General features: G+C 39.8%; 1 protein-coding gene across 3 annotated transcripts in view; it reads right to left on the bottom strand.

The window, feature by feature from the left end:
- RALY (RALY heterogeneous nuclear ribonucleoprotein) overlaps nt 1-27192 on the bottom strand; it is a 131927-nt gene that overhangs the window by 20205 nt on the left and 84530 nt on the right. For all 3 annotated transcript variants that reach the window (XM_075177552.1, XM_075177553.1, XM_075177554.1), the window contains 2 exons: nt 15959-16228; nt 1063-1135 (listed from right to left, as the gene is read on the bottom strand). In XM_075177552.1, coding sequence (XP_075033653.1) covers nt 1063-1135; nt 15959-16214 — 329 coding nt within the window. In that variant the 5' untranslated portion in view covers nt 16215-16228. The remainder of the gene's footprint in view (nt 1-1062; nt 1136-15958; nt 16229-27192) is intronic.

Here is a 27192-nt window from a genome sequence, read left to right as displayed (position 1 = left end):
ACAACTAGAATCTGATTGGTTGCTATAGGCAACATCTCCACTTTTTCAAACCCGTAGTTTAGTAAATATATACCCCAATAAGTGGATTTTTAGTAGCTGCCAAATCTCATCAAACCTGAACACTTACTTCATCTTACATTGACATGTCCTGTGTAATGTGTAAAGAGCCTCCATGGAATTGTGTGACCAAAGGATCTCCTAGCGCCTGTAGTAAATCTGTTCCATTTTTGTAGAAGTCTGTAAACATATATCGCTTTTAAAAAGGATGGGGGGGGGCGGGGTAAATGCTTCATAAAGTAGGGTTGTGTTAATCCCCAAGGGCTTGTGTCAGTTTACATCTTCTTCTGTTTAGTGTCCATTAAAGGGATTGTCCAGCTTCAGATGGCTTTATTTTATTAGCTTGTACTATACTGTATATACATTGCATGAGCACTCTGCTTTCATTGTGGATTTTTCAGTCATATATTTAGAATGATATCATCATTGTTTGGTTTTGTTGCCCTGATATATATCATTCAGCTCTACAGTACTCTGCATTGAATACTTTTGTATTAAGAGAGTAGTTTTGTGTTTTGTCACAAAAAAGCACAACAAAAACTAACAATTCTATCTAGTGATAGAAATATATGGCTCAAAATGTTTTTTTCAGTTGTCTCTTCTGCCCCTGCCAGGGGCGCACGCAGGGGGGGTTTCTGGGTCCCCAGAAACCCCTCCCCTCCGCTAAAGAAGTGCCCCTACATACCGGCACTGTACTATATAGCAGTCACGGCGCTGTCAAAGAAGCGTCCGCGGCGGTGCTGTATTGTACACAGTGCTGCCGAAGCAGCAGCTCTCTTGTTGTTTTTTTTGTTATTAATTGCTCTTTTATTATAATGCCGCTTGTATTATAGGTTTAGTTGTCCTTTAAGGTAGATGGACTCTAAACCCACAGTTGAATGCTCTGTCTTGCAGTTTACCTGCACTGCAGACTAGTTTTCCAGAGAACTTGCTAAAACATAATTGCTGCAGTTATTCAGTATTATTTTAGTGATCAGTTTAGTCATGTTTGGGCTGAATTCCTACCTGTATAATGCAGCTGTGGCACGCTTTAAGCCTTTGGGCCTGTTCGGTCTGGGCTCCCCAGCCATGTTGATATCTGTTGGGAAAGATAAAACATGATGAAAATGTAGCAGGGTATAGTTATTACTAATAAAAGCAGAGCAGATGTTACCCACTCTCACCCAGATTATCCTATATCTGGACTACTGCAGGGAGTAAATGTATCAAGCTGCAAGTTTCCGGTGGGTTTGAAAGTGGAGATGTTGCCTATAGCAACCAATCAGATTCTATCTATCATTCTGTAGAATGTAATAAATAAATACATTTCTAGGATCTGATTGGTTGCTATAGGCAACATCTCCACTTTCAAACCCACCGGAAACTTGCAGCTTGATACATTTACCCCCAGATGTTATTTCAAGCTCCCCACTTCTTGTCCATCTCCTCTAACAACTGTTTTGCCTCTTGGTCAACCTACGATATGATTCCATTCAGGGGAAAAGAAAGCTGTCAGGATTGTAGTAGATGTTCTGGATGGGGAATGAACACTTTACAACAAAAATTCAAGTTTTCAGAGGCAAGGCCCTTTGCATTCTTTAAATTAAAACATTTTATTACCTCCCTTCCGTTTGGAAGGGAGGGACATCACTAGAGAGCTGCCATTTTTCAAGGCACTTTGCTAGTGTAGTCCATTAAATAAGAGGATGATATCTACCCTCTACATTATGTGGCTCAAGGCCAAACAAAAACATGAAGCTAACTGGGCGGTCACCACACTGGGATTCTTGGTGCATAATTACAGAAATAATCTCAAAATCCTCAATGCCAACTCAAGTTAAAGAAAACTTGTATAATGTATATTATAGGTGGTATCTGGTGCTTACCAGATTGCATAGAATATACAGATCTACCCTCTTATTGTGCTGGAGGAATGGGCATCATGTTTGCTATTTTCTCTTCTAGAAGTATCCTCTCTTCTAAACAATGTTGTTCAAGCTCCAATCCGTACAGTGAAGGAATCAAGTGGGTGATTTAAGTTGGGACAGGGTGCGGGGATTTTAAAACATTCTGCACCTGTTGACATCCAAGGGATGTTATCACTCAGTAAGCAGAGATATCTGCACCTTTTTTGAAGCCACACTTCCACCAGGAACATCTTGTTTTTAGCTTTGGTGAGCTTGGTTTATTTGCCCAAGTGAATGTTCTTTTGGGACTGTTGGAGCTTTCTTAAATAAATATATTTTTTTATTGTATGTATTTTGACAGGGGAAAGGCAAGCAACATAGGAAAACATTCTGTAATTCAGATTCTCTCAATCACATGCCATCATTTCACTTGCTTCTTCCTCAACTAACATATCTGTTTATTAAATGCAACAAAAGTTACGTATCAATACGTTGGTTTGTCAAAGTGAGACCGGTGTTCTTCCTTAATACTGTATGTTACACTTTCAAGTTATCTTGTGAAGAGCTTCCTACAACCTCATTGACCTCTACAGTATGAATATAAAATCGCCTCACTTTAATTCCTGGTTCCAATGTGCATATAGCTTTCCAAACTCAGCTCTCCTGGAAATGATATCTATGTGTATTTTGCTAACACTGATAGTCTTCTATTTCTCTAGCTTGGCCTATCTTTACTGTGCATACTCAATGACCAGGCACACCCCAGTTGTGTGACGTAGCACCGATTAAGTGTTACAACACGCTATGTATCACTGAAAACAAATCACCACTCACTACTTGCTCAACAGTAAAATGCATAGTTCTTACTTTCATACTTTTAAAACCAACAAGATTAGGGTTACAAATCAAGTTTTAGTTGTTTATTTATCAGTAGAAAGCCCCCCCCATTCGGTGAAAAAGGGACTTTTCACCAGATTCAGGGATTTTACCTAATCATCAACGCCCCTGTGCCAGTAAAGTGTGGGGAAGCCTAGTTTAACTTTTTTTTTTAACAAGGACAGCACTGTTAATAGTACCATCGCCTTTCTCTGATTGGTACCATCATCTCAGGATGGCGTGAGCCGAAAAAATGGGCACAGGTTTAATATGCATGTGGTAGCTGCATGTGTAGACTGACCCTGCAGTGGCTCAGCTGCCCCGGTGATCTTTCTTTTGTTAAACTGCCCAATAGAAGGTTTTCTATCACTGTGAGGAAGTCTTAGGAAATCTTTCCTATTATGGGTCTTAATAAATAGACCCTTTAGACTGTTATGACTGAGAGCGTATTTTATGAACCAAGGGATCCCATATGAGTCCATAATTAGGATCATGCACACAAAAGACCTCATTTAGAGTCGAACGCAAAGTCTGTGTAAGAAGTGTAGGAGTGGGAGTGTGCCGCAGCTTGGCAGGGTATTACGAGTGGCAAGCAACCCCAGTTGCGTCCCACTCGTACTACTCTACCGAGCTGCGAGCAGTTCCTGCAGCTAGCTAACTACTTGCGCCACCTAATTCCTGCCGCACAGTTTTAGCCCTTTATTGACGTGTGTTGCGTCTGCCCCTCACTGCGACTAGGATTTACTTACAGGGTCACGCCTTCACAATTCCGCATTCCTCCCATTGTCTCATAGTGAGTCGCAAGCTGTCGCGAGTGTTAATTGCATCCAAGATGCAGGCGGATATGGTGCTTGCAGCACAAGCGTGGTAGTGTTTTTTTGTCCGATGCGCCTAAAGCGGACTTTGCGTCCGACTCTAAATGAGGTCCAAAGTGTTTTGAAGGCAGGAAAACAGTGTGAGGGAAGCTAGAGAGCAAGGGTTAAAATGAAAGGTGTCATAAATAAGTAGCCATCTTTCACCCATGTGCTTTCCACTTACTAGCATGTATTAAAGCCATGGCGCTGATGGCACCAAGCTGAAAGGTCCTGCACATGATCGTTCATGAATTAGACACTCTTCCAGTGCAGTTAAAGCAGAGTCTTTGATTAACAGTTGCTTTGCACATGACAGTCATTGTGTAAAGATATAAATTCTTTGTCTCCTGTTCTCCTGATCTGTCTCCAACGCTGACCTTGCTGTGGCCTTTCTGATGTATGAGCAGCCGCTTGCTCCAGCCACCATTCTGCAAATCATGGCGTGAAGCTGACAACAGGTTCTGCAGCAGTAATCTGAGCGTAGCTGTGTATGCCAGTCTGGGGAGAACCCACCATATATTATACCAGGCACTGCTAGGCCAGGAGGGCGCGCATTTCATATAGTGGAGAGTTCTACATTGCTTCACAGAGACAGATTTAAAGCATCCTTAGGAGTCTTTCTAAAGAATTACTGCTCTGTCTACAAGACCAGTTCATAGTGTCAATGTCATTTTATCATATTTGCTTGGGAGAGGCAGAGAAGTTATCATCTGCATGACTCCCCTGGCAGCTGTCTGAGAAAGGTTACTATGAACTGCTCATATTAAAAAGAAAATAAACATTTGAGGATACATTTTTATCTAAGGTATGTATGTAATTTTAACAAATATATGTAAATATTTCATAAACTTCTCTGAAATAAAGATTTATGAGAAAGTAAAGGCTCATTCAAAGTTAATCAGCTGCGCAAACGCTTTTTTTGTGACCCAATGAACCTAATTTCAGCCCTATTTTTGTTTATTTAATGATTCATGCAAAGTAATGATTTATAAATGACTGTTCGGAGGTATTCAATAGTTAATGAGTAATAAAGTAAATAATAATGTAATGTTTAAAATACAAAAAAATATACGAAGCAGCTTAAATAAAGATGGAGGAACAAAAAGAGCTGGCATAAAAGTGGGGATCCTAAAGTTCTCTTACAGAGGCTGTGGTTTTTGTAATCTAAATTTCCTAAACTTGGGTTATCTATATTGGTGACCCAATATCTTGTCTGTACCCCCTCTGCTTTTATAGAGGAAAGCAGGAGAGCTGCAGTGTGTTGAGCCCCTTTAGTGCTAAGGACCACTTCTTAGCACTGCAGAGGTTCAGATGTGGAAAAAACTTGCCTAAAATCTCCCCCTCCTGGTTACTGCCGGAGTAGCCAGGGAGGGGGTGGAGCTTGATGATGGCATTGATTCCAGGATGTGAAGATGTCCTCAAGCCCCATACCTCCTATCTACTACACTGCAGACAATTATAAATAGTCAGGGAGTGGGACAGGGTACTAAAAGTGCCCTATCTCCCCAATCCTGGCACCCACAGACTCAGCACTACCCAAGTTTGAAAGAGGGGAGTGCTCTAGGAAATTACATGACCCTTGAGTAGCTATTCTCTTGTGATCATGTGTGAACATCAGAGAAAAACCATTAAACTGCAGAAATCATTAAAAAGTCCAGGGACGGAGAGGATCACATGTGATCACCAGACAATAATACTCTACACTGCAGACCACATTCAGTAGCCCAGGATGTGGGAGGGGTTTTGTAATGTTCATCCTGTCTCCAAGAAACTATATGAACCCCTCTATGTGACAACCAGACAAGAACACCCTACACTACAGAAAGAGTTAATAAGTGAAGAGATGGTAGGGTTCTAATGCTCAGATCTCCCCATCCTGGCTTCAATAACATCAAGGGTACCCTCATTTGGTGCTTTAGGTTGTCTATTTCTAAACATGGGCTACCCATATAATTCCTAAATATTTTATGCATTTCATTCAAGACCGTTCAAAATAGCAAAAGAAAAAAAAAAACCATTTTCTATATTAAGTGTGGATTTTATTATGAAAACATGTGTCTAGAATCTGCTTTTTGCTGTTTTGGAAAGGTGGATTGATGCTTTAGCAGGAACCACAAAGTATTTCTTGTTGGTGTTTAGAAAAAAAGAACTTTGACTTTACTTAAATTTCAATTTAAAAAACAAACACACATTGTGGCAATTTGGGGTTTGTCTTCGTTGATGTAACAATGTGTATAAGCAAACTAATGGTATTTTCTGAAAATTCAAAGTATTCTAAAAAAAAAACCCAAAGTATAATTTGTGTGGGTACTGCATAAATAAATTGGTGCTATTGATGTTGGAACTCCAAAAAGTGCCAAACTAGGCTCAGTATAGGGATGATAAAAGCCTTAGCGGTGAAGGTGTTAAATAATGTTTATTTAACACATAAAGAAATAATAAACACTTGTATATAAGTTGCAGTCCCCCGTGTTTTTTTAGCAATTCTGCGTGATTTTTATTATTATTATTATTATTATTATTATTATTACTATTATTTATAAGGCGCCACAGATTCCGTAGCGCTGGATACAGAAGCAAGTAACAAATAGATGTGGTAGTACACATAAGTAGCACAGATGACTGAGTAACACTATGGGGACTCACACAGAGTGCAGCAAAAGACGTGACAGGACATATGAGGGATAATAGGTAGAGAGGACCCTGCCTGCGAGAGCTTACATTCTAGAGGGAGGGGAGGTGAGATAAGATGGAGATGGCTGATGAAGAAGATGCATAGGATGGTCAGGAGGTGGTAGGATATACAAGCTTGAAAAGGCGAGTTTAGAGTGAGCGTTTGAAGGATTGTAGTCTGGGAGAGAGTTGAGTGAGACGGGGTAGGGAGTTCCAAAGACTGGGGGCAGCACGGCAGACGTCTTGGAGGCGAGCATGGGAGGAGATAATGAGAGGTAAATTAAGGCGTAGGTCAGAGGCAGAGCAGAGTGGCTGGATGGGTATGTACCACGAGACAAGATTTGTTTTGCTGTGACTATTATAAGTGGAGTCAGAGTATGTCAGCGAGCAGTCCATATTATTTGTGGTTCATAAATGACCTTTACTGAGACATTTATATAATTTACAAAAAGTGAGACTTACAGAGTGCAGTAATACAAATATGTATAACTGCCCCTATTCTACACATCTGTGCAAAGGTTCCTGCTCACATTGAGTATGGTCATGGGCCATCTATTCATCCAATGTGTGCAATCATTGTGGTTTGGAAGGTGGTACTACACAATGCACATTCTGCAACCTGTCATCATTAGACACAGCCTACTACCACATGCAAGAAGATTCCTCTTTCATGTTTCATGAACTTAGTATTATTGTTCAGTGATCCTTCACTAAATTACCTGAACAATTGTAAATATGATTTAGAGATAAAATCCTGAGAACATAAAGACGTTCTTTACTAATGTAAAATATAGTGAGTAAGCTTACTCACAGGAGAAAGCTTGCAAATCCATTAGCGTTATCTACATTCCTACCTTAATTAAAACAAAAATATGATCTCATTGTCACCTAACAAGAATAGTAAATACGGAGAATCAATAAAAATAACAAAAAAATGTAAATTTTCATATCTTTATTAAATGGGGAATCAACATTCATTGTTTTTGTTGTAAAAGGTATATGAACCTTTAGTGTAATCAGAATTATTGTGAGGGTAATATGAGTCACATGTTCCATATCAATGAGATAAACAGGTTTAAGGGACCATTCTATGTATAAGAAAACGTGACATATTTTAGTAATCTGCTCTCTATGACACAACGGATTTAAGGGTAAGACTTGCTGACGTTCATGACACTGGATGAGGATATAAAACCGTTGACATAGAATTTGGCCATCTCTTGGTCAGACAGGTAGCATAGAAATGGAGAAAATACAACAAAACTGTTACTTCTCCCTGAGTGGTTGTCTAAAAAAAATAATTCCGTCAAGATGTACATTACTACCATATATCATGCTGAAATCTATGGTAATGGCTAAGGATCTAAATTATAAAGTCAGTGTTGACATATCCTCCATAAGGAAAACACTGAGAAGAGTGTAGGTCAATACCAAGCAGGAAAATACTACTCTCTAAAAACAACATTTTCATCTGTCTTACATTTACCAAAGATAACCTGGATGACTGGAAAAGTTCTCTATGGAAGAATGAGATTAAAGTGCGCAGCATGGTGGCTCAGTGGTTAGCACTTCTGCCTCACAGCACTGGGGTCATGAGTTCAATTCCCGACCATGGCCTTATCTGTGTGGAGTTTGTATGTTCTCCCTGTGTTTGCGTGGGTTTCCTCCGGGTGCTTTGGTTTCCTCCCACACTCCAAAACATACTAGTAGGTTAATTGGCTGCTATCAAAAATTGACCCTAGTCGCTCTCTCTCTCTCTCTCTCTCTCTCTCCCCCTCTCTCGGTCTATGTGTGTTATGTTAGGGAATTTAGACTGTAAGGGAATTTAGACTAGGGCAGGGACTGATGTGAATGAGTTCTCTGTACAGAATCAGACAAAACAAATCAAGGCATTAAAACAATTTTTTTTTTATTGTTCTATTATTTAAGCTAGTGTGGCTTTATCTGTTTATAATGGCAGTGGGGTACTTAGAATGTACTGTGCTTCTTATATAAATAAATGAAAATGTCAGAATGTGGGTCATGGCGTATGACAGCAATCCAAAATGCAGCACATGTCAATCTACCACAGAGAGAACTCTAAGTCCTGACGTTAATCCAACTGAAATGTTGTGGTATGACTTGAAGTGAGCAGTTTATGTAGTGCAGGCAAATAATATCAGTGATCTGAAACAATTCTGTAAGGAGGTCACAAAATGCTCCCAACTGATGTGAGTGATTGATCTATGGGTACAAAAAATGTTTGGTTGACGTCAATGCTGTAAAAGTTGCTTCCAGTTACTCAATGTAAAGGTTCATTTACTTTTTGAAGCAAACATAGGGAACGTTAGTTGTAATGTGTCCAATAAGGACACATTACATTTTGGGGATGCTCAGCTCCCCGGTGATACTAGCTGGTAGCAGTAAGAGGACTATAGCGCTTTGCCAGTCTGGTGGCCGCTGTGCATGGGCATTGCCAGTTCACACAACCATAGTGGAACCCTGAGTTGGGCTTCCACTACCACTTTCTATTAAAAAGTAATAGAATGCTAATAAAAAAAATACAAACAAAATAATAATAAAACACATTTTAAAATAATTTCAAAATATAAAATAATAAAATAAAAAAGCATTTTTTTTGTTCTTCCAGAGGCTGCCGCAGGTAGCTGGAGGATTCATAGGAAGAAATATGATGTTATTTACCACTGGTACCCTCAGCTACCTCCATTCTGAGATGGCGCTTGCAATAAGAGGATTGCGGTGATACATGTACCGCCATGATCCTTCTTATATAGGCTTCAGATTTATATTTGGGAGAAGCATGTGTTGATCTATTGGAAGAAGTCCTAATTCTAGAGAAAACATCCGTTTTGATAAATAAGCCCCATAGACATTTGTGGTGTGTTGTTATGACCTAGATAAAGATCAGAGCACATTTCAGTTCAAATTAATGTGTGATTAAAAAAAGGCAATGCAGACAGACATTATCTCACCACTGTAAATAAAATATATTGGCAATTTAAAAATCTTTTTTTTTTTTGTCCCGTCTTGGAAGCATCAGCAGACATAAAAAAGAACTGATTGATGCCTGGGAAAAAAAACATTACGATGTTGGAGTTTTGGTCATGGTTAGATAAGACTGTGTGCACATTAAAGCAAGACATGATCACTACTGAAAGATCAGTTAGCACAAAACATGGCTAGAAAGGTTGGCAAAGTTCTATCTTCAAAGACATGTTAGTGGCACCGATAAATCTTCTAGGTGTGAAATCCTTTCAGCGTAAAGAAGAAAATCTATGTTCACATCCACTTATTTCATATTTACAAAGTGACCTTCCCTGTTCACACTTGAGCGTCACTTTTCTTTGTTGGACAGTTTGGCTAGAGGTGCACTGAGGGACATTTGGGAAAGCACATTGCAAAATAAACATTTTAGAGTAACGGTGCTCAGTAGAGAGCTATAACTATAAAGCTTGGAGCAGAGGAAAATTTTCTTTTACTGCTTCCTTTGCATTGCGGTTGTCACAAAACTAGGAGTGCGTAGCTTACTGGGTTCAGCACAACTCACCAATGAGGCGCGGAGTCTAACGTGTCCCAGGTCTTCGCCAGGGACCCCCGCAAGGGAGTTTGGACTTCGCTGCGAGAGACACGCAGGTCGCGGTCCTCAGAGGGAGCACCCAGTGAAGCGTGCAAGATGGAAGAGGAGTCAGGTGGTCAAACAAGCCGGGTCAAGTACCAGGAACATGGAGGATGGAGAGTAGTCAAATGTAGCTGGGTCGATACACGTGGAATCCAGAAACAGAGGTAGTCAGGAACGTAGCCAGGTCAATACACGTGGAATCCAGAAACAGAGGTAGTCAGGTACGTAGCCGGGTCAGAACACAGGAATCCAGAACAGGGGTAGTCAGGAACGTAGCCGGGTCAGAACACAGGAATCCAGAACAGGGGTAGTCAGGAACGTAGCCGGGTCAATACACAGAGAAGCACAAGAAATAAACTAGTAGCGCTGGAGCTCAGGAGACCTAATACTCTGGCACTCATTAGGTGCCAGAGTCTGAAATTTATAGGAGAAGGGGGGCAGGAATACCTACGGCGAAGGGTGACGCTGAACACCACCGCCGGATACTGTGGATCGCGTCCCGTTGCCGGGACCCGGAAGTGATGTCTTGTTGCCTAGCAACCGGGCGTCTATGGGCAGAGACAGGCGTCCGTCCCTGTGCGGAGGACGCGGCACAGGGACGGCGCCTGACAGCGGTGAGAAAGGGGATGGGTTTACCCAGAAAAGAGGTGGGGCTAATCTGCATAAACTCCCTGAGAGGTGTTTACAAAAAAAGAAGTGTAGTGACTGCAACATAAAAGTTTGCTAATAAACTAATTTGCACTTCGTAAGGTTACATCTGGAGTAAGGCATACATATGGGGTAGCACGGTGGCTTAGTGGTTAGCATTTCTGCCTCTCAGCACTGGGGTCATGTGTTAGATTCCCAACCATGGACTTATCTGTGTGGAGTTTGTATGTTCTCCCCGTGTTTGCGTGGGATTCCTCCGGGTGCTGCGATTTCCTCCCACACTCCAAAAATCAAATCATACTGGTAGGTTAATTGGCTGCTATCAAATTGACCCTAGTCTGTGTTACTGTGTGTGTGTTTGTGTGTGTGTATGTATTAGGGAATTTAGACTGTAAGCTTCATTGGGCAGGGACTGATGTGAGTGAGTTCTCTGTACAGCACTGCGGAATTAGTGGCGCTATATAAATAAATGATGATGATGATGATATGGTGCTATTTAAGGGACAGTTTTTATAAGTGTAGGATAATCATTGTTTATTTATAGAGCACCATAGATTCTGTAGAGCTGGAAAATCATCTTACAGATATAACATACATCTAACATATATGACATAACTGAATATAATAAACATAATAACCGATACATGAATACAGTTAAGCATAATAATACATACATGAATAGTCATGTGCCAACAATTACAACTAGAACAGATACCAGTATGAATTCCAGACAAACAGCTTAACACATGACATCAAGGTTGCACGAGGTGGACAGGCATGAGACATGGGAATTCAATTAGCTGCGAGGTGCTGCGATGTGTATCTGGAACGGTCCGTGGAGACACGTCGCCTCAATGTTTTTTCTCAAATCTCCACTTGTTTTCCCTCGCGAGAAGAAAAGTAGCAGAGATTTGTTACCGTATTGCCGGCAATGTGCACCACTGAAGATTGATGTGATGTTATTTTGACCACTAGTTTTCTGCACTACTGTTTATGCACAGTATATCTGTGTGACTCTTATAATTGTTACTCATAGTAAATATATGATACAAGACTCGCGTATGTATATTGAAATTGCAATTTTTGAACTGGCTGCACTTTGAAAACCTTCCATTTCTTAGATCAGGGATGTGCCTAATCCCGATGTTCGATTTGGCATGTGACATCATAGTAAAATAAGGTTTATAATTGTAGCACAATTTAAGCTAGCTGAATGTGCATTTTGATTTCCATACAATTTTAGTCTATAAACTGCAGGATTAATTATTGCAAGAGCTAAAATTAAAGATTTAAATTTAATACGAAAATTTAAGTAAGGATTTGGTTTTGATCAAATAGGATTCTTCAGCATAACTCATAACTGTCCCGGTTTAGGTGGGACTGTACCACCGTCTCACAAATCAGGAATTTGTTCCTGATCTGATAGCAGTCAGGAAATGAGCCCTACGCATCTGCTGTTGGTGCACGTGGCACTGAAAGGGGCATTTTATAACTATTCATTTTGGAAAATAGCATTAACAAACAGACAAGAATCAGCAATTAGTACATTACCAAAGAACAACAACATATTGTCTCAGAACAAACAAGTAAGCAAACATTGGTTGTGCCAAGTACTCAAGATACTGCAACATTTTCTAAGAATATGAGGTGGAGAAAGAGGAGGGGGAGCACTGGTTGACAAAATTAAAATACAGAACAAAAGACTACCCAAAGACTCAGGGAGAAGGAACAACGTCCAACATCAGGTCACCTATGACTCGCGCACCATTAAGGACCTCATAAGGTTCACTGTAGCAGAAAGGATCTAGTATAGGAGTAAAGGGATTACAAGTAGAGCCAAGGGGGCCAAATCTGGTGTCCTTTATTGTCCTTGATGTGTTCCTTCTGGGCAATAAACCAAATATAGGACCGTAGGGCCGCCATAGTAGGGGGTTCAGCTTGCTTCCATAATTTAGCTACTAGACATCGTGCTGCAGCAAGGATGTGGGAAGCTTATTTTGAGGACTGCCTATCATTATCAATCAAAGGATAGCAAAGAAGAAAGGACCATGGGTCTTTCAGAACGGGACACGGGAGGAGAGAGTAGAGGAGGGCCCTAACACGGTCCCAGAAGGAGGATATTTTAGGACAGATCCACCAAATATGTAAAGAAGATCCCATCTGGCCACAGCCCCGCCAACATAGTGGAGAACTAGAGGGAAACGTTTTAGTAATTTTGTTGGGGGTGTAGTACCACCGATAGAGTATTTTATATGCGTTCTCCTTGACCAAGGTGGAAATATAGCTGGTGGCAACCTGATCCCTTATGATCTCTCTCCTCCGGGGGGGGGGGGTGGCTCAGATCCCTCTCCCACTCTCTCTCATGCCTACCACCGGGAGGAAAAAGTACATAGAGAATTAGGGTGTAGATATAGGAAATCGTGCCTCTACGCAAAGACGAAGAAAGACATAGGGTTTCAAATGGGGAAACATGGGTGGGGGAGGGAGCCAACAAAGTGAAGTAACTTAAAATACTCATAAAATTTAGGATGGAGTTTTTGATACTTAGAATGCAAATCATCCCAAGAGATGAAGTTACCTTGGTATACTAGATCTCCAACAAACCGAACACCCGTGGTTGCCCAGGGTCTATGGAAAACTGGGGAGAGCCCAGGAGGGAAGGCAGGATTACCCCAAAGAGACAGAACAGGAGGGGAAGAAATTGGGATATTGAGATGGGGATGGCAGGCCTCCCTCCCAAATCAAAGCTGAGAATAGCAAGGTGGGTCATAGACAGACAAGGGGCGATCTAGCTTGTTTTGAGAGACCCCATACACAAGAAAGAATCAGAAATTTAAGATAGGCAGATTCAATATCAACCCACGACAGTGTCACTGGGGGGCAAAGAGGCTATAATCTGACTCAAGTGAGCTGCCCAATAGTAGATTTTCAAATCCGGGAAGCCCCTACCATCTGAAAGGGGAATTTTAAGGGAAGGAAAGATGGTAAGGGTTGGTTCAGGACTTCACATGTGCTAGGACTGTCCCCACAGGAATGTAGCTCATTCCTATGTAATGTAGCAATGCCTGCATGTAGCATGACAAGCACGTAAACACTGTCCCAAATGAAAAAACTTCAAGGGGCCAATTCAATGATCCGCAAGGTCTATATGGACTATGGGAGGTATTCAATTGGTCGCGTTACTGTTAAAAGTATCACGGCCTGCGCATTATTACCGTTATTACGGTAATAATGTGTGTAATTACGGTTATTACGGTAGTTCTAACGCCGGCTTTTTGCTCGCAGCTCCCTGAGCTGTAATAACGGTATTAGTTTTAGCGCGGCAGTACTTCGAGGGGAATTGAATTCCCCCTATATGTCTTAGCGGGGTGTTTATGGGTTAAAATCTTTTGTTATTTTGGCCAAGAAGATATTTGTACTGTGATTGCTGTTATTTTCCTCAGAAACGCCTTGAGCAAGGTTCCTGTGGACCCTGTCAACTGCTAGAATCTGCCCCAATAAATTGGGTGTTATGCTTTACTTATATACGAAATCATTGTTTTATGAAAAATTAACCCTGTAACCAGGTCATTACCACTAAATCCATCCAACAGGACACATTTGTTAGGTTCAATATTTCCAGCCTAGGCTAGTCTGACAGAGCTACAGCAAGTGAAAAACATACACCTCCTAACAGACATATACATGCATGTTTCTGCAGTTCTGCAGGAGCCACTTGTGCGTAAACACGACTTTACTGTACTTGGCCTATGATGCAATGACTCTTTCCTTCCCGGCCCCACTTCTCCAGACACAGAAAGGCATCAGTGCCAGAATCATGTAAGTCTACATAGGCGCATATGTGTGTGGAAACTTTCTGGACATGTGCAGAGCGATTTCACACAAGATACACTACGCAAACTGGCGTACTTCTCACTCTGCATTAGCCCCTATGTGTTATTAATAGCATGAGACAAACTGAGTGTTCTATAAGTAATCGATTGGACCAGCTGCAAAATCTAAAAGTGACACCTGTAGGTCTTCCATCCTTTTAAAATGAATATCCTGGACACCCACGTGATCTACAGTTAGCCAGTCCACAAAATAACTTCCATGTTTTCTTTTACTTCATAAATAGGGTAAAACAATTATGGAAACCTATTCCCATTTTACCCTGGTAATTTGGGGGCATCAGGAGTTGAAATTATGGGGAAAGTGTGTGTTAAACAATTTGGGTAGAGAAAGGGAACTGTCCTTGAAAAATTGGGATACAAAGGAGCCCTAAGGGTTATGTGATTTGTCTCCTTTGATGATTATCTCACAATAACCCAGCTGAAAATCACACATCTATATCAAGCTTTTATTTGTCACAGGTTTAATCTGACTTGTCTTACAGTAACTAATTTTATTTATTTTATTTATTTATAAGACACCACAGATTGAGTAGCACTGGATACAGAAGCAAGTAACAAATAGTAGAGGTAATACACATAAGTAGCACAGATGAGTGTGAGTAATGCAATGGGGACTTGCACAGAGTACAGCAAAAGACATAGCAGGACGTTCAACAGTAGACGGACATGAAACAATAGGTAGAGAGGACCCTGCTCATGAGAGCTTACATTCTAGATGGAGGTGTGATGAGAGACCGAAGGACCAACTGGGATAAAATTGTGATGGCAGGCGAAGGAATAGGAGGTGATGGATAAGATGGTTAGGAGGTGGAAGGATAGATGAGCTTGAATAGGTGAGAGTTGAAGGATTGTGGGTTGGGGGAAAGTCGAGTGAAGTGGGGTAAAGAGTTACAAAGATTGGGAGCAGCACGGCAGAAGTCTTGAAGGCGAGCACGAAGCCCAATTTAAACGAAGGTAAAAAAAATAAAAATACTGATCCAGAGTTTCAGTAATCCAATGGGTTATGTTGTTATATCTATATTACGTAGGTCCTAGCGTGTTGTAAGTTACTGAAGGTGTGAACAAAATTATGCTTAAGACACTCAGACAAATCAAGTAGCCAGCTTGAACTTTTTAAAGCCAAGGAAGTGGTGCATCCATTGAGTTCTAAAGAATTTACCCCAGAAATGTGTCAGGAGAATACTAGTAGGCACTATGACTACCGTTGCAAGAATAATGTAAAGAATATTGGTGATTAGAGTAACTTCCTCGCTTATAGAAGTGCTACATGTTGCTTGTGTCTGTAAGATGAAGACCAAACCCTACAGTGGATAATAGCACTGGTCTCTGCCAGTGCCAGTCAATAGGTTCAGAAGATGGAACTTTCAAGCAACAAGAATATCTTGACTTAAAGATAACAAAATATAACAAAGGCAATGATGGCTCCTCTTGTTGGAGCAGTTATTTACTTACCCAGTGTTTGCCCAGCCAATACTCGTCCGTTCTCCCCAAGGACAGCACCTCGTGCATGTCTCTCGTTCAGATACTGTACAAAAGCATATCCTTTGTGCACTGAGCAGCCAACAACACGACCATATTTGGAGAAGATGGACTCCACATCGCTCTTTTTCACCACTGCTGTGTTTAGGTTGCCAATGAAGACTCGGGAATTCAAAGACTTGGGATCATTTTTGTTGGTGATATTACTGGTAGAGGCTTTCAGGGACATCTTCTCCCCTGGTGCTGAAAATACAGAAAGGAGGGATTAAAGTGTGAGCTTACACAGGAGAGGTGGTTAAAGAGGTTCACTAACTTCAAATGACTGATTTATTGGCTTGTACATGCTGTCTTGTTGCTTTTATTAATTGATTTATCTTTATGGCTTCGTAGTGTGTTTTTCTGTCATATATTTATATCATTAGGCAAAGTTGCTTTTTTTCTTCGCCCTTACATCTCTGCTGTGTCCTCTGTATTGGATATATTTGTATCTAGTAAGCAGATTTGTGACATATCCCAGTGCAACAAAACCATCTGTGCATAATTATTATTATTATCTGTACAGTAGGGAAAACAGGACATATATAAAACAGGGACATACAAGGTAGAAGAATAAATGCAGACATGAAAACAAAGGCTATGGAGGACCCTGCTCATTAGAGCTTAAATTCTAAGTGGAAGTGGGCACAGCTGAAACAAGAGGAGTTATCCTGGCTCAGAGTGAAGATTCAGACAGATGTGATGGTGCACTAGTGTGTGTAGTATCAATGGAGATATGCTATAAAGACACAGTTGAGAACCAGAGAAGGATTCTTGTAGGAAATTGCAATAATTTGCAAGAAGGCATATATAAGTTAATCAAGTAAAAGAAAGCTACAATACAGGAATAAAGGGTAAAGCGGCCATTTTGCCTTCGAAGTAAGACATATCTAGTAGCTTTTAGAACAATGGTGCTTTAATGTGTCTTCACCAGCAGTGAATATTGTTCGGATCTCCTGATCTCCTTGCTTCTTTGAGTAGATCCACCATAAAGCATGCAGTATTGGTGGGGTAACAGGAGATGTTGGAGAACCAGTGTTTGAGGGCAGAGCCATGTGTTCTAAGGAGCTGAGGTGAGATGGGGAGCACAGTTCAGATTCCGCTGTCATAATGCCACATTCACGCTTTTTCAGCATGAATCGCTCTTATGTTTTTGCTAGGAGACAAAAACATAAGAGATGTATTCGAAAAAGCTTGTATTTATCAATCAGGCAGTGCTCACTTAAAAGAGCGATAAACCAAAATGGCAATTATTCTTATGTAAAGTAGCTATCCATAACATTTCAAAACAAAACTTTGTGCCCATTATACACACACACACATATATATATATATATATATATATATATATATATACATACACACACTGTAACAGTATATATTTTACTACTAATAGTAGTTCTTTTATAGAAAGCAACTTGTATATTATGTTCACTGACCCTTTAAAAGAACAATCCCTACATGTATATTTTTATTAAAAATTGTTAAATAGTACCATGTAAGTTTGGCCTCTTTATCTATTTCACGAACCTTAAAAACAAAATTTAGAAGCAGGAAATATGACACCAAGGCATTTACTTCAACTCACACACGAGTCACCATCCTATTACAGCCTGATACTCTCTTGTCAGTTGATAATTGCTGATGGCAAGAAAAATTAATCATTGGAAGTAAGAGCTGCTGATTTGACATAGAAAATACTGCTGGCAGGTTTTTTTGGTTTGTGGTGGTTAATTCTTATGCGATCAATTGCTGTTTTTTCGAAGTGATTCTTTGGATTGTCGGAGACACTTCAGAATAAGCAGGAAACCTCCTGTACCATCAAGAGAGCAAGTAATTCTCCCACAAAAGCTTTTACTTGCCTGCAAGATTACTGGGGTCTTGCTTTGATGTGTTCAATCCACACCCACCTTAGTGAACACTGAGGGCCTGATTCAGGGTGGAATGCAAGTATAAGCATGACTTGCCATTCAAAAAGTTGCGCACACGTGTATTAGTATGCCGTAATCAGAGTTGAAGATGCGTCCAGGCTTGAATGAGTAGCAGATGCTTCCTTTTATTTTATAAATTAAGAATGCAATTTTCATATTTGAATAACCTAGATAATACAGTAGGAATAACTTCTCGACATGAGTACAAAAACACCCCCCTAAAATTTGTATGTTTGCTACAACATGTTCATCATGACCGAGCAACTACTAATGTCTCACCAAATCATTTGCTAACCTATGATTACAAGTGGTTGGCTAGTTCGGGTAGTCATCGCCATCATCATCTGCTACTTACTCCTGGCCACCCGCAATTAAAGACTTATGTGTAACTACATTTCCGTCGGTAGGGTAATGCTCGAGCATGACCTTACTGTACAGTGCCTACATTACAAGACCCCTTCCCTCCCCTTTGAAGCCTCCTCAGGCGTAAGGGGAATAAATGCCAAACATTTGCAGGTCTGAATAGCCACAGTTGTGTACGTACACTTTCTGAGCATGCATAGTGCACAAATGGATGTACATCTCACTCTGAATCAGGCCTTGAGTGAGCAGGGGTGGGATAAAGATTTTTCTGCAATTGCCTTTCAGATTTGACGGCAAGAATGGTGTCACTCACCACTTAATTTATTCATATCTGCCCCCAGAACTCCTGGAGGACAGGTCTGAATTAATGTAATGTAATTTAATTGCTGGACTAAAAATCATCCATGTAGCCCGAAATGGGACACAGAAGGTGTGCTCTGATTTGTATCTATATTTATCTCCTGAAATTGGTCATTTTTAGGCAGTGTTTTTAATTGGCTCGTGGGACTTGTCCAGCCCAGCAGTATCTGTGCATGTGCAGTGATGCAGGATAATTCAGTCTTCAAAAACATCTTACTAATTGTCTTGTAAAAGCCGGAAGAGTACGACATGTTTATTTCAATTTACAGTTATTACTTTAGAAACAATGTAAGCCCCCATGCATGTACCACGCAGGATACTAGAAGTGACATCTTTTAGAGGTCCACATTTGTTACAGTGATGGATTAATATAGAAGAGCATTCAGGGTATGTATCAATGTGTAAAGATTGGAGAAGAGTTCTAGAAACATTTCTATAAGGTCATTTACATTTTGTAAACCATCCTATATATTATGTCTCCATAATATAGCATAGTGTATACAGCATATAGCAATTGTAATGCGCTACGGAATTTGCTGGCGCTATATAAATAAATGTTGATGACGATGATGACAGTGTAGACATGAAGGCAAACAATCTCACAAACTGACTTATCAGAAAGAGAGATGTAGTCTCTCTAATACAGGAAAATAAACCAATAGAAATATTCCCAATTACATTCCCTAACCCATACTATAGGGACATATTTAACTAAACTTGTCAAAGCAGCCCCTACCTAGGCAAATTATTATTTGTCCTCAGTATTTGTCGCCTAAACACAATAAATGCAGCCAATCCCTGGGCTCGATGCCTCAGTTATGTTACTACTTCCTAGTGAATTGATTAGCTGAATATTTGCCCAGCCCACAAAAAATGACTGGTTCAATAAGTTTAGGTAATGGGCACAATTTTAGGCTAGAGTGTTCAGGATGTTCAGGAGGTTTCCAGCACAGTATATAATGTGGAACAGATCATATGACTAATAGGGCCAAACGTCACCTGGCACCTGGGACAAAAATCAGATGGGAAGGGGCCACAATGAAATGATGGCAAATTACATTATGTGAATTGAGTCATCTTGTTAGTGAATAGGGGATCTGTTGGCACATTTTATCCCTGCTAATCTAATGCCAACTTTTTTGTCAAGGACTCTATGACCAAGCGAGATAAAGACATACTTAAAAGTATTAAGTAACACATTTAGGCCTTATACCCACTAGTGTGTATTTTACACTAAAATCTCAACTGCAAACTCCAGTGGAACTGCATCTCAAATGCATATGTGTGTTTACATGAGGTAGTTAATTGAGTTTAAACTCAAGTTCAGGAGTTTATTTGATGTTGCCTACTTCCCAATACATTTACTTGCTGTAATTACAAGTAAATGGGATAGGCAGCATTTGGGAAAACACAGTGTTACGGCAACCTCCCGAATGTAAATGACGCAGCAAGAAATCCAGGGATATTGTATTTCTTTATCAGAACCATTTTAATGCATTTTACTAGTGTTGAAAACATTCGTACAATATGTTTCAGAGTGTTGGTTCCACCACACCAGGGGGTAAATGTATCAAGCTGAGAGTTTTCCAGCGGGTTTGAAAAGTGGAGATGTTGCCTACAGCAACCAATCAGATTCTAGCTGTCATTTTGTAGAATTTGCTAAATAAATGATAGCTAGAATCTGATTGGTTGCTTAAACCTGATGGAAAACTCTCAGCTTGATACATTTACCCCCAGGTATTGTATCTATACATCCCCTATGTTTGTCCATGTGGACCTTAATCCTCAGTTTATGTCCTGAGAGGTGCACCCACACACAATAAAACATACAGTCGCCAAAAAGAGAGAAAAAATTGTGTAAATTGGGGCACTCTGGGATGTTATTAGATGAATAAAAATTTAATCTTTATTGATACTATTTACAATATAAATATATCCTGATCAATAAGAACTAGTGAAAATAACATAAAATCATTGTGAAATCGTGATATGACAATAATAATGTGGGAATTGTAGTGGATTTAGAAATTGCAGATTAACTGCAACATTCAATTAATCTATAAAGACATTTATATTTGTGTATCATATAATTTCTCATTTAATGGTTTATTTTCGATAATTGTTCAGCTGTTAAAGAGACAGTCTGATCTCTAGGGTCAAATCTGATCAGTATATCTTTCTTTAATAGCTTTTACTTGTCTCTTTAACAGCTGAACAATTATTAAATTAAAGGAGAAAATATATGATACACAAATATAAGTGTCTCTATAGATTGCAGTTAATCTGCAATTTCTAAATCCACTATAAATTCACAAATTATTATTTTCACATCACAATTTCACAATGATTTTATGTTATTTTCGCTAGTACTTAGTGATCAGGATATATTTATATCACACTTGCCTACTTTCAGGCAGTGCAGTCCGGGAGAGGGGCGTAACTAGAGGGTGGGGTGCGGTAAATCGCACCATATTGGCCCCCCTACGACAGAAATGATGTTTTGCCGCAGGGGGGCGGAACCAAAATGACGCGATTCACCAGGAATTGCGGGATGCGGGAAACTTGCCTGCTCTCCCGAGAGACCGACCTGGATTTCGGAAGTCCCCCGGACATTCCGGGAGAGTTGGCAAGTATGATTTATATTTCAAATAATATCAATAAAGATTTCAGTTTTATTCACCTAACAACATCCCAGAGTGCCCCAATTTACACACTTGTTTCTTTCTCTTTTGGAAACATTAGTACAAAGCACAAAGTAGTACATACATAAATTGTCTATACAACTATACTGTATACATAAATAGCAAACTAATGATTTTGAGAAACAGTAGGCACCTTTCCTTACATTTCTCTTCCATCCTTCCCTTTTCTCAAGATGATGTTATGACTTTACATTTTTACATTGGAATAATATAAATGTGTCAGTAAAATAAAAATACAGTATATTTTGATTAAACGGTCAGTAAAAGAAGTTCCTCAAAAGACGATGTAGACCCAGGACCAAACTAATGACTTTGAGTCAACATAGGTTTGTTAAAGCCCGTTTGTTACCTCTGGTGTGCCTCCCTTTTCTGTGGCTGCTGTTAATAACATGCTCCTCTTTTGATAAATTGATATAAAATAACAATGTACAAATAATAATGATATCATGATATGAGCAGAACACGTTTCAGTAGGGGGCAATGAAACATAATGTAATTAGACTAGCTAAATGCAGTATCGAGCTGAACAAAAGTAAAGAAGCCATCAGATAATATAACATTTCCAGACCTTTAATGTGATATAAGGTAAAAGAAAGCGATGACAGGGACAGTTAGCAGCTTAGGGAGCACGGGAATGGCCCACGGTTGGTATAACAGGGACCGCTTGAAGAGTGAGAGGAGAATCAAAGAGCCAGACCCCATTGGCTCTCTACACTTGATTTTATCAATGCATTTCAAATAAGAGTGCGGTTTACATTCTTAAAAACAAAAAGCAGTAGTTAATGAATGGCCACAAATGCACTATATTTATAAATATTAGTAGCAGTAGTAGCAGAGCATTTTGTATAGGGCTGAAGGGCCTGCTAGGTAATACGTGCCAGGCTTAGGGGCCTATTTACCAGGGTGGTAGGATGGTGATAGAAGCGGCACTGCAACCGAAAAAAAATGCTTTATTATTGAAATAAAGCATTATCTCATTAATTAAATATATTATTTTTTTATACATGTTTTTGACTGTTTTTAAACACTTTTAAATTATTTACAATATTTATTATATTACAAATTATATATTTTTCATATTATTTATATACAAATTATATTAAATTACAAAATTTATAATAATAAAGCAGAGCTTTCAGCCCAAATCCGAGCTTTCATTTCTACTGTGCATGCAGAAAATGGCAAGCTAGTGCCCACGTGCACATAGGCTCCCACACTGGCCTGGCAAAGCGGCAAGATAAGGCAGAATATAGAAAATCTGCCCTATCGCTGGGCTTTCATAAACAGAGCCCTAATTGAGCCCTTGTAGATACACAGCAGACATAGACCCTCTGTGATTGCATATCTTTAAAACTTTAAGAAAGGCATTACCTTTGCGTCATTTCGCCTTCCCCCCCCTCATATTTGTATGTAACTGTGCAGATTGCATTTTATTAAAAATGGCTGCACACTTCACTTATTTCAAGTACATACCTCAATAATAATGTAAGACACATGTATCCATATTTATTGATGTTACAAATCAAATTTACTTGATTTCTGACAGACATGTGTTCCTTATAAAAATTCCCAAATAGTTTAATTTTGTAATGCACCTGTACTATTAAATAATGCAATATATATAAAATATATGTATATTCCCTTTCTTTTTTAGACTTCTTACCGATCACACTTAAATTGGAACAAATAACATTGTGACACGCAGATGTACAGTGTTTGGGAACCGGTTATATAGGAGGATGTGAGAATGTGATATTGCAGTTAATCTAGTACAGATATAAGACTTTGTACATCACAGGCTACTTTGTTACAGCAATAAAAGTGTGTGCAAGGTCTAAACAAGAGGTTTTGTGCAGAGTACTTCTTAGTTTTTTTAATCTCTGGACACTTTAAGGTATATATCATACTTGCCAACTCTCCCGAAATGTCCGGGAGACTCCAGCATTTTGCGAGAGTCTCCCGGACTCCCGGGCGAGTGTGGCAATCTCCCTGATCGGCAAAATTCGGTTTAAACACCGCGATTCACCCGTAATCGAGGCGTTTAGCCCCGCCCCCGCTGTAAAATGACGCGATTTGCGTCATCACGTCAAGGGGCGAGGCCAAAATGACGCGATCTCGGCGTCCCGCCCCATGTAAGCCCACGTCCCAGCCGGCATCTCCCGGAAGCCAGAAAACAAATGTTGACAAGTATGGTATATACATATATATATATATATATATATATATATATATATATATATATACCTTAAAGTGCATACATATATATATATATATATATATATATATATATATATATCTATGTGTATCTTTTAAAAAAAACTAAAGTGGAGGTGTTGCCCACAGCAACAAGTCAGATTGTTCATTTCTATAGTGCATTCTAGAAAATGATAGCTACAATCTGATTGGTTGCTATGGCCAACACCTCCACGTTTGCTTTTCAGCAGGTTTGATAAATCTACCTTTTTATCCATTATCAGAAGCTCAGAGGTTGCTTCAAATTGTCATCCATTACCCTTACATTATTCTGCTCAGTTCTTTTCTGAAGATAATGGGGGATATTTACAAAACCTGCTGCAAATAAAAAAATGGGTGTTGCCCATAGCAATGATTATGTTTGTTCTCTTTTGTTGGCAAGTTTTAGAAACTAAAGCCAGCTTCAACCTGATTGTTCAATTGGTGATCTGGGGGATCTGAGGGTTCATCGGAAAGAACCTTAGTTTCCCCACATACAAGACTGCTTGGGCCATCTATGAAAAGGGAGAATATCAAACCTATTTTACGTGTCCACAAATAAACAGGTGCATGTTCCCATAGAGCAAAATACTGTTTTCTTTTACCATAATTTATGTATACTAAATAACCCCTAAATGTTAGGACACTAGAGCTACTTACATTTAAAGTGATAAATATTTAACATTTCTCTTTTTAAGTACTTTGGTTTATATATATGTATGCGTGTTGTAACATAGTAGTAGCCTAGTTGCCCCTATATCATCATCATTTATTTAATTATATAGCGCCACTAATTCCGCAGCGCTGTACAGAGAACTCACTCACATCAGTCCCTGCCCCATTGGAGCTTACAGTCTAAATTCCCTAACATACACACACAGACAGAGACAGAGAGATACTAAGGACAATTTAATAGCAGCTAATTAACCTACCAGTATTTTTTTGGGAATGTGGGAGGAAACCGGAGCACCCGGAGGAAACCCGCGCAAACACAGGGGAGAACGTACAAACTCCACACAGATAAGGCCTTGGTTGGAAATCGAACTCATGACCCCAGTGCTGTGAGGCAGAAGTGCTAACCACTAAGCCACTGTGCTGCCCACAATATGGAGTAAGGAAAGTTGTAATTACCATTAGCGTACTGAATATTGGGGGCTCGTTCGCACATATGCACTGGGAACATGAGTAAATGCATGAAAAGAAGTACACATTTTATATGCATTTTAATGCGCTTTTAATGAATTGCGCTTTTACAGCTGACATCTTTTGTACTCATAGCTCATGAAAAATAGGTTGTGTCTTGATGTAAAATCCTTTGAATGTGGCATTAAAATTTTAGAACGCAGTAATGGGAATGAGCCCATAAGAAACCACTCATCTCATTTTTAATTCAGTCTTCATGTGTTAGTGGGATAAGCATATTAACAGCGGATAGGTGTGAACGAGGCCTGAAGTCTCAAGTCATCAGTTCCCTGGAGTTTTAACCCATTTCTGAAGATCTTTTGTCCTGCTAAATGAAATATCCTATTTTGCTTATCAAGCATTTAATAATAATGCCCTTTGTTGTGTGCAAAATGTAATCAATGCATTTTCTAATTACAGTTCCATTAAAATAGACTCATAGACCACAAATACACTTTTATATTTTCAAGAGACCCTTTTTGCGAGTAATTTGTGTATATAATTACAAAACATTTTTCATTTGTCCACATGGTGAGATAGATTTGTCCTTTTAATTTGAAACATATCACAAAAAATAAATAAATCTTATACTAAATTTATTTTAAAGATGTATCTGTTTATACTATTATATGACACACACACTATATGGACAAACGTATTTTGCCACACCTGTTAATTATTGAATTGAGGTGTTTCAATCAGACCCGTTGTCAGAGTAGCATAACATCCAGCACCTAGCCATGCAGTCTCCAATTGCAAACATTTGTGATCCAAAATGGGTCGTTCTGAAGAGCTCTGTGACTTCCAGCGTGGTACTGTGTAGGATGCCATCTTTGCAATAAGACCTTTCGTGGAATTTCATCACTGCTGGATATTCCACGATCAACTGTAAGTGATATTATTAGAAAGTGGAAGCATTTAGGAACAACAGCAACTCAGTTATATTTATAACTGCGGGCTTTCCCATGCTCTGAGGTCAGGGTGTTGGAAATCCCCTCGGTTATAAACATATTTGGGGGGTGAGGAGCGGGTAAAGTGCGATTAATATACTCATAATGGAAAAGTACAGTGCATATGCTTCTTAAGTGCAGTCAATTATGAGAGTTTGAAATAGACTATTGCAATGACAGAGAACATTCTAATATGTTCTGCTATGAAAAGAGTGAGGGAATGGGAGTAAGGTGGACAAGTCGGGCCTCAAGTGACCCAGTTTCCAGACAGAAGCCTTCAAATGGGTAATGACCATAACTTAGGGGAGGGCCATGCTATTCCAGCCAAGACACCAGATTCTCCACCACTTAACTGGAGATAATACATGATATATATTCCAGTCTATAAACAAACCAAACGCTCTCTAAAATGGTCACTAAAGTGGGAGGGGGGAGGTGTCAGGTTTTTCTTAACAAGAAGTTATTTGGCATCCGACAGCATTCAGGAATAAAGAAAGCCTCATTCCACATCGGAGTTAATCTTGATCAAGCCCACAAGATGTGAGACAGTGTACCCTCTTGCCCACCACACCTACAATAGAGGCTAGTTGAGTCCAGAAAAAATATTGTGCATCTGAGAGTGGACCCGGTACCATCACAAAAACACTTTAACGGTACTTTGCCTAATGCGCATACAAGTGGAGGATGATGCTACTTTTGCTCTGATTCTAATACATATCTCCAGGTCCAGCGTTTACCCCATTTCACCATCCCACGCAAGCTCATAAGAGTCCTTAGGTGGTGTTTCCACAGCCAAAAAGATTCAATATATGGTGATTAGCAAGCTCCAAGTAGAGACCCCCAGCGTCTGCTATAAATATGAAGCAATTGAAGATATTGAAGCAGTCCCACAACCGGGATGTGATACCTGCCCTTAATTTCTGCAAAATAGAGGAAACCACAAAGGTGTGCGATGTACCGTAGGAAACGTATACTCTGTTTTATAAGCAGAGAAAGAGCTGTGATCAAAGCAAGAAGAGAAGGTGGCTTGTCCCAAATTGGGAATCTGGTACAACTGCAAATCTATAGATATTTCAGTTTTGAGAGATAATGCTACTGCTGGGTGCATTTTGAATTTGGGCACCCTGCTCTGAGGAGGAACCCAAAAGAAGGAAGAAATAGGAACCATGTTAATGACTGCAGATCAGATTGCCAAACAAACAGGTGTGGGGGTGAGTGCCGCAGAACACAGATAGGTAGCTATGAAATAAAGTTTTAAATAAGGGACCCCTAGACCCCACTTGCTTGCGGGTTTGTGAAGAGTCAGTGGGCATTTACCCACCCAGGTGAACTCCATGATTTTATGCTGCAGATCCTGACGACCATTTGTTTATACCTGAACTGGAAGTGCCTAGACAACATAGACAGACTGTTCATCTGAACTGCGTTGGCCTGCCTGGTCCATGAAATAA

The sequence above is a fragment of the Mixophyes fleayi genome, chromosome 6 (assembly GCF_038048845.1).
Source record: "Mixophyes fleayi isolate aMixFle1 chromosome 6, aMixFle1.hap1, whole genome shotgun sequence".
NCBI classification, from domain to species: Eukaryota; Metazoa; Chordata; class Amphibia; order Anura; family Limnodynastidae; genus Mixophyes; species Mixophyes fleayi.
This window is presented reverse-complemented; position numbering and strand designations above follow the sequence as displayed.